Below are 8,183 nucleotides of genomic sequence, written 5' to 3'. Positions count from 1 at the left end.
CTCAAATTCTTGTCAGCCCTCCAACGGAAAGTCGAACCGAAGGAGATAATAGAGAAAGGGCTCATGTTCGTAGATGCAACAATAAATTCTCGACCGAGCAAGAGCACTCTGATAGACTCTGGAGCAACCCACAACTTCATTGCCGATCAAGAAGCCCGAAGATTGGGACTCACCATAGGAAAGGACCCGGGGAAGATGAAAGCTGTCAACTCCGAAGCCTTGCCTATTGTGGGAGTTTCCAAAGGAGTCCCCTTCAAAATAGAGGATTGGACTGGAGAGCTAGACCTTGTCGTGGTTCGCATGGACGACTTCGACGTGGTACTTGGGATGGAGTTCCTCCTAGAACACAAGGTCATCCCAATGCCACTGGCAAAATGCTTGGTGATCACCGACCGCAACCCCACAGTAATACCTGCAAGCATCAAGCAACCAGGTAATCTTCGAATGATCTTGGGCATACAGCTGAAAAGGGGACTCGCACAAGAGGAACCTACATTCATGGCCATACCACTGATGGAAGAAGCAACCACCGAAGAGACTGTCCCAGAGGAAATCAAGGAAGTACTAAACAGCTATACCTACATAATCCAGAGAGTCTACCCCAAACACTACCACCTCGTCGAGGCATTGACCACGAAATCGAACTCCTCCCCGGGGTTAAACCGCCAGCGAAGAATGCATACCGGATGGCTCCGCCCAAGCTAGCCGAATTGAGGAAACAACTGGATGAGTTGCTGAAGGCGGGATTCATTCGCCCGGCAAAGGCACCTTATGGAGCCCCCGTACTGTTCCAGAAGAAGAAGGATGGGACGTTGCGTCTGTGCATAGACTATAGAGCCTTAAACAAGGAGACAGTACGCAACAAATATCCTTTGTCGATAATATCCAACTTGTTTGACCAACTTCACGGGGCCAAGTACTTCACAAAGTTGGACTTACGATCAGGATATTATCAAGTACGTATTGCCAAAGGGGACGAACCCAAGACGACGTGCGTAACAAGATATGGGGCCTTTGAATTCCTAGTAATGCCCTTTGGCTTGACAAACGCCCCAGCTACTTTCTGCACGTTGATGAACCAGGTTTTCTACGAATACTTGGATTAGTTCGTCATAGTATACCTCGACGACATCGTTGTTTACAGCACAACCCTCGAGGAACACAAGGTGCAGTTGAAGCTGGTGTTTGACAAGCTACGGCAGAACCAACTGTATGTGAAGAAAGAGAAATGTGCATTCACACAAACATGCATCAACTTCCTTGGACATGTCGTCAGATGTGGACAAATTAGTATGGATAGCAACAAGATAAAAGCTATCAAAGAATGGAAAGTTCCTACTTCCGTATCCGAGTTGCGGTCCTTCTTAGGATTAGCCAACTACTATAGGCGGTTCGTCGAAGGGTTTTCACGACGAGCCGCCCCATTGACAGAGCTGTTGAAGAAAGACCACCCTTGGTCGTGGTCGAATGATTGTCAAATGGCCTTTGAAAATCTGAAAACAACCATGACGAGGGGTCCTGTCCTCGGGTTGGTAGATGTTACAAAGCCATTTGAAATAGAAACCGATGCTTCCGACTTTGCTCTAGGTGGGGTCCTTATTTAGGAAGGCCACCCCATCGCTTACGAAACTCGAAAGCTCAACGATGCCGAACGAACATACACTGTCTCCGAGAAAGAAATGTTGGTTGTAGTCCACTACCTTCGAGTCTGGAGACAGTATCTCTTGGGATCACAGTTCGTAGTGAAGACGGATAACAGCGTCATTTGCCACTTCTTTGATCAACCAAAATTAACAGCAAAACAAGCCCGGTGGCAGGAGTCGTTGGCCGAATTCGACTTCAAGTTCGAACACAAAGCAGGAAAGAGTAATCAAGCAGCCGACGCGCTGAGTCGGAAGGGCGAACATGCGGCCCTGTGCATGTTAGCCCATATTCATTCAAGTAAGATCGATGGATCGATGCGCGACATCATCAAGGAACATTTACACAAAGATCCATCGGCCAAAGCCGTCGTTGAACTAGCTAAAGCTGGAAAGACACGACAGTTTTGGGTTGAGGGAGACCTCCTGATAACCAAAGGAAACAGATTGTATGTCCCAAGAACGGGGGAACTGAGGAAGAAGCTCATTCAGGAATGTCATGATACCTTATGGGCCGGACACCCTGGGTGGCAAAGAACATACGCCCTAATAAAGAAGGGGTACTTCTGGCCAAACATGCGAGACGACATCATGCAATACACCAAGACGTGCCTCATCTGTCAACAGGACAAAGTCGAGAAAGCCAAAGTCTCTGGACTCTTGGAACTTCTACCTATGCCAACAAGATCCTGGGAAAGTGTATCTCTGGACTTCATAACACACCTCCCAAAAGTCGGAGAATATGACGCCATCTTGGTTATCGTAGACCGATTCTCAAAATATGCGACATTCATCCCCACTCCCAAATTATGCTTGGTGGAACTCACAGCCCAACTGTTTTTCAAACACGTTGTAAAGTTATGGGGCATTCCGTCAAGCATCATCAGTGATAGGAATGGCAGATTCATTGGGACATTCTGGACTGAGTTATTCGCCTTCTTGGGAACAACCTTAAACATCTCCTCGAGTTATCACCCTCAAACCGATGGACAGACAGAACGGTTCAATTGCTTGCTCGAAGAATACTTACGTCACTTCGTCGACGCTCGCCAGAAGAACTAGATACAACTGTTAGATGTCGCCCAATTTGGCTTCAATTGCCAAACAAGCTCGTCTACGGGGAAGAGTCCCTTCGAATCTGTAAGTGGACGACAACCGGCCTTACCCCATATTATTGATCATCCTTATGTAGGGAAAAACCCTCAAACTCACAACTTTACAAGAGAATGGAAGCAGACGACAGATATAGCCCGGGCATATTTAGAGAAGGCTTCCAAGCATATGAAAAAGTGGGCGGACAAGAAGCGTCGCCCCCTTCAATTTCGAGTAGGAGATCAAGTTCTTATCAAGCTGAGACTATAACAGATCAGATTTCGCAGCCGAAAGGACCAGAGACTAGTTCGAAAATATGAAGGCCCGGTTGAAGTCCTTAAAAAGATCGGGGCTACCTCCTACCGAGTTGCACTACCCGCATGGATGAAAATCCACCCAGTAATTCATGTGAGCAACTTGAAGCCTTATCACCCTGACCCAGACGACGACCAACGAAAATCAACCACAAGACCGAGCATCGATCTGAAGCAAAAAGAAACAAAAGAAGTAGAAGAGATCCTACCCGACAGGGTTAGGAAGATAGGAAGACCTGTACGGACGATTCGTGAATTCCTGGTCAAATGGAAGAATCTCCCTACAGAGGAAACCAGTTGGGAACGCGCCGAAGATCTGAACTCCGCCGCCACCCACATCACAAGGTTTGAAAGTAGTCGGTTGACAGGGACGTCAACCAATTAGGTGGGGGAGGATGTCACGGTCATGCTCGTCAGGGCATGTTGCCCATGGCCGCATGCCCATGACAAGCCAAACCCTTGTCATGTCTTTTCATTCTAGTGTTTTTCCTTTTGTAATTCTAGGGCGTATGACGCCTCAAAAATATCATGTCTAGGCCTGCCAGACTTAAAATGGCTCAGAATGTACTATAGGGGGATATGACTAGTGGTCAACTTCTCCCTACCCAAGGTTATATATGCTAAGCCGTTGTTATCTTCCTCTTGCTTGCTTATATAACGTCTCTTTCCAAAATCTCTCTTTCTGAAATCTCTCTCTCTCCCCGTTTTCTAAAACCGAGGCTAGAGGCTCGATCATACGTCGCTTGGCCGTAGGCGACACAAGAACAAATTGGCTTAAGCACACTTGTCGCTTGAAAGTGAGTGCCGCACAATCGCTAGTCCGCTGCCTTCGAAAGTGCGATTGTGTCACTTGGCTCCGTTGCTGAAGAAATTCTTTTGTACAGCCTAACTGGTTTAAGGAATTTCGCTGTCATATTCTTTTTGTAAAGACTTTGGAGTGATTATCTTCCACTGAAGTTAGTTTGAAAACGTCCATAACATGCATATCGTAATGGTCCGTTCATATAGTAAATGTAGGTCGTTACAATTTGCTAACAAACTAGAGTCGATCGAAAGGCTTTAGAATGTTTGAACCATTAGATGAGCTATGGAAGAGAATCTTTTGTTTGATCTTTTACCCGACTTTTTAAATAAATTCTTCTTTTCTCATTTCGTGATAAGACACAACTCTTCAAATATAGGTGTTTGTTAAGTTACGTAGGTACAATTGATGACAATGAGATGTGATTCTTCGAGATGGGATGTAACACTTCAAATTTATGGGTTTTAAGTCTATTAGAGGAGAGATTTAAACTGTGATAGTATTTTCATAAATGTAAATTTTCACAAATAATTTAATAAATACAATTATGTTATAAGCATTTAATAAAATATGCACGATCTACCATACATAAAATTACTCAAAATATATTAGAGGGAATATGACTAGTCATCAATTTTTCTTACACAGAGTTATATGCTTCGTTTTGCTTCATTGTTGTCCCTTACTTCCTTATATAACTTACTTTCTAAAAATTGCTTTCAAAACGTTTCTCGAAAATCTCACTACCCCAATTTTCTAAAACATTTTTTCTCAAAACGGAGTCAGAAGTTTGGGTATACGTCACTCGTGTCGCTAAATTTAAGTTGGTTGATTTACTCATTTAAGTGCGAGTGAACGTCATTAGAAAATGCAATTATGGCACTAGTGACAATAATGAACTAATTAATACCTTTTAAATGTGCCTAACTTAGTCAACTAGAGTCTTTTGATCTCATTTTTCATCATATCTTACCATCAATAAAAAAAAATAAAAAAAAATATATCAAAATTAGGAATTAAAATAAGTATTTATTTATTTATTTAAGATTAATAGAAGAGGGGAAAAAAAGAATAAAAGAATAAAAGAATAAAAAGAACGAACGAGGAGTCCAATATTCCATATATGTAAATTTTATATTGCCTTCGGAAATTCTGCATCGAACTGCAAAACCCTACTCCACTTCTCGACTTTTTCGCCTCCAACTGCTTCTCGTGATTCTGCAGTTAAGCTCCCTCTCTCAGGTCTCTAATTCTCCATTTCAATCTTCAACGTAATCATTATCGATTTCTATGCCTTCTATTTGCTAATCAAAAGTGTTTTCATTGTTCTTTGCCATGGCGGAAACTACTTCCTTATAACTTCCATTTACTGTTGATTACTCACTTGATTTTGTTCATTTTGTTATGTCGCCAGATCTGAAGCCAGAGCGTGGAGCATTTCTCCGTTCAGCCATGGCACTGGTGTGTGATCGATACTTGTATTGAACTAATTTTCAATGAATTGAATTCAAAAGAAATTTATCTCGAATGTTGTCTGATGTATATGACCTGGGTTTGATTGCAGGTGATACACGCAGGAAAGACGAATAAAAATTCTTTCAAGGCTCTCATTGCTGCAGAGTACAATGGAGTCGAAGTGAAATTGATCCCAGACTTTGAGATGGGAGTCTCAAACAAGACTCCGGAGTTTATCAAGATGAACCCTATTGGGAAGGTTGGTTTCTGATTTGATAAGCGGAAATTCGTCTTGTCAAAGATCTTGCTTACTTGTTATAGATGAATCAACATTCAATGACAATTTCTCGCATTTTTAGGTTCCTGTTTTGGAAACGCCCGATGGCCCCATATTTGAGAGCAATGCGATAGCCCGTTATGGTAAATGATGCGAACCATTTTCTAGACCTCGGGTTGGTTAACTGATTGTGTTAAATCTGACTTGTTTGTGTATTTGATGATGCAGTTGCGCGCTTGAAGGCTGATAGTCCTCTGTTTGGTTCATCTTCGATAGCTTATGTGAGATGAGTTACATTAACATTTTTATTCTTTTTGTATTAAACCTACATTTTACGACCGTGGGGAATTATGCTTATTAATTATCATGTTTGTTGCTTCTGATTGTGTTTCAGGGGCATATTGAACAATGGATTGATTTTGCATCATTAGAGATAGATCCTAATATTTTGACTTGGTATAGACCTAGAATTGGGAGAGCTGCTTATCTTCCACCTGTAAGTAACTCTTGTGGCCATTTGATTAATTTCTCTGGTTTATTTTGCGCTTGTGTTCATACTTAAAATGCTTCCTTTCGGATTATTTGAATTCTTGTGGCCAATTGAGCTGATTATCTTTCTCCTTTCTTGGTCAAGTCCTAGCTTCTATGAGTGCAAACACCTGTATATTCATCATTTTTTTTTTTTTCTGATAATGCGGTTATATCTGGATTGAATGCCATCTCATATGATTTGATAACATTTCTTCCCGTATTAAGGTTGAGGAAGCTGCAATTGCTGCATTGAAGAGAGCTTTGGGAGCTTTGAATACGCACCTTGCTTCAAACACATACCTAGTTGGTCATTTTGTAACATTAGCTGACATCATCATGACTTGCAACCTCTTATTGGGTTTTACTAAGTTAATGACTAAGAGCTTTACCTCAGAGTTCCCACATGTTGAGAGGTACTTCTGGACCTTAGTCAATCAACCAAACTTCAAAAAAATTCTGGGTGAGGTGAAGCAGGCAGAGTCAGTTCCACCTGTTCAATCTGCTAAGAAACCTGATGAATCTGCTAAGCAAAAGCACAAAGATGAGGTAAGGAAAGAACCTAGAAAGGAAGCAGAAAAAGAGAAGCCCAAGGCGGTAGTTGGCGAGGGAGAGGATGAGGCACCAAAGCCTAAACCCAAAAATCCTCTCGATTTGCTTCCTCCCAGTAAGATGATTCTGGACGAGTGGAAGCGGCTGTACTCGAATACCAAAACCAACTTCCGGGAGGTTGCAATCAAAGGTATGGAACCCTTTCAGGTGAATTGTTTTGGAGAATGATCGCATCAATGATTGATACCCGCCATCTAAGTGGGAACCTTTATTGTCATTTGTTGAGTAATGGTTCGATGACATGAAAGCATGCAAAACTTTTACGGAAAATAAACCTTGTCTTCTCTTTGTGTGAATAAGCAATCATTTATTTACTATCTTTAGAGCATTCGTATCTACAGTAACTAGCACTTAATTTTTATTTCTTCAAACTTGTTTATTTCTTCAAGTTTTCTGACTACTCCACTGATGATCTGGATAATGTAATTGTTAGCTTTCTCTTGCTTGCATTTAGTTTCACTACATATAATAAACAAGCATTCTCCTAAATTTGTTGCAGGATTTTGGGACATGTACGATCCAGAGGGATATTCTCTTTGGTTCTGTGATTACAAGTACGACGATGAGAATACTGTTTCGTTCGTGACTTTGAACAAGGTTGGTGGCTTTCTCCAGCGGATGGATCTCGCACGTAAGTATGCTTTCGGGAAGATGTTAGTGATTGGATCCGAACCTCCATTTAAGGTGAAGGGATTGTGGCTGTTCCGTGGGCAAGAGATCCCAAAGTTCGTCCTGGACGAGTGCTATGACATGGAACTGTATGAATGGAGGAAGGTGGATATATCAGACGAGGCACAAAAGGAACGCGTGAACCAGATGATTGAAGATCATGAGCCTTTTGAAGGAGAGGCTTTGTTGGACGCCAAATGCTTCAAGTGATGAAGCAATTATCTTAAGGGGTGTTGTTTTAGTTTCTTTTCGAGTCGAGAGTTCCAAGTACCATCATCATCATCATATATCATCGTTTACTAGTCCTTATTTCGGTCCGAGTGTGATTAGACAGATATACCCCTCCCAAAGGGGGAAAAAACAGCAAGTAAAAATCTCCCCGTGTTAATTCTTCTCCTTTTTTGTTCTTCATGAAACTAAAAGTCCATGTTTCTACAATACACTATTCAAGGCTTTGTTCATTTAAAATGTATGAATAGGATGTGTGGAAATAAAATGTTTAAAAATTATATAAATGTGTTTGATATTGATAATGTTATTAAAATTTTATATAAAAATAATAATATATTTATTTAGTTTTTGTAACTATTTTCAACAATTTTATTACATTATATAATTGTTATATTTTATTTTTATTAGGTGAAATTACTAAAAATATTTTAAATTCAATAAAGGTTAATTTATTTTTATTATGAATAATATGCTTAACGATTTTCATAAAATTATATTACATTAATTGGAGAAGAATTAATTAAAATAAAATAAAATAATTATTACAATTAAATTATGTTAAT

The 8,183-nt window shown here is 40.8% G+C and overlaps 1 protein-coding gene across 3 annotated transcripts; it reads left to right on the top strand.

The window, feature by feature from the left end:
• The first annotated feature begins 4,977 nt into the window (after window positions 1–4,977).
• On the top strand, window positions 4,978–7,827 carry LOC111793031 (elongation factor 1-gamma). Of its 3 annotated transcripts, none has more exons than XM_023674735.2 (8): window positions 4,978–5,072; window positions 5,263–5,309; window positions 5,413–5,562; window positions 5,663–5,723; window positions 5,809–5,861; window positions 5,975–6,076; window positions 6,337–6,850; window positions 7,220–7,827. In XM_023674735.2, the coding sequence occupies exons 2-8, from the start codon at window positions 5,301–5,303 to the stop codon at window positions 7,597–7,599; spliced, it is 1,269 nt and encodes a 422-aa protein (XP_023530503.2). In that variant the 5' UTR covers window positions 4,978–5,072; window positions 5,263–5,300; the 3' UTR covers window positions 7,600–7,827. The 3 variants fall into 3 exon arrangements, with proteins under 3 accessions (XP_023530503.2, XP_023530487.2, XP_023530496.2); XM_023674719.2 differs by having other exon boundaries at window positions 4,978–5,090; XM_023674728.2 differs by having other exon boundaries at window positions 4,998–5,119.
• Window positions 7,828–8,183: the final 356 nt, after the last annotated feature.

Source organism: Cucurbita pepo, chromosome 1 (assembly GCF_057944985.1).
Source record: "Cucurbita pepo subsp. pepo isolate OVF chromosome 1, ASM5794498v1, whole genome shotgun sequence".
In the NCBI taxonomy this organism is placed as follows: domain Eukaryota; kingdom Viridiplantae; phylum Streptophyta; class Magnoliopsida; order Cucurbitales; family Cucurbitaceae; genus Cucurbita; species Cucurbita pepo.
This window is presented reverse-complemented; position numbering and strand designations above follow the sequence as displayed.

Coding starts and splice junctions, on each gene's coding strand:
- LOC111793031 (XM_023674735.2), top strand. Junction 5,563..5,662: donor AGATGAACCCTATTGGGAAG/GTTGGTTTCTGA, acceptor TCGCATTTTTAG/GTTCCTGTTTTGGAAACGCC. Junction 6,077..6,336: donor GAGCTGCTTATCTTCCACCT/GTAAGTAACTCT, acceptor TCCCGTATTAAG/GTTGAGGAAGCTGCAATTGC.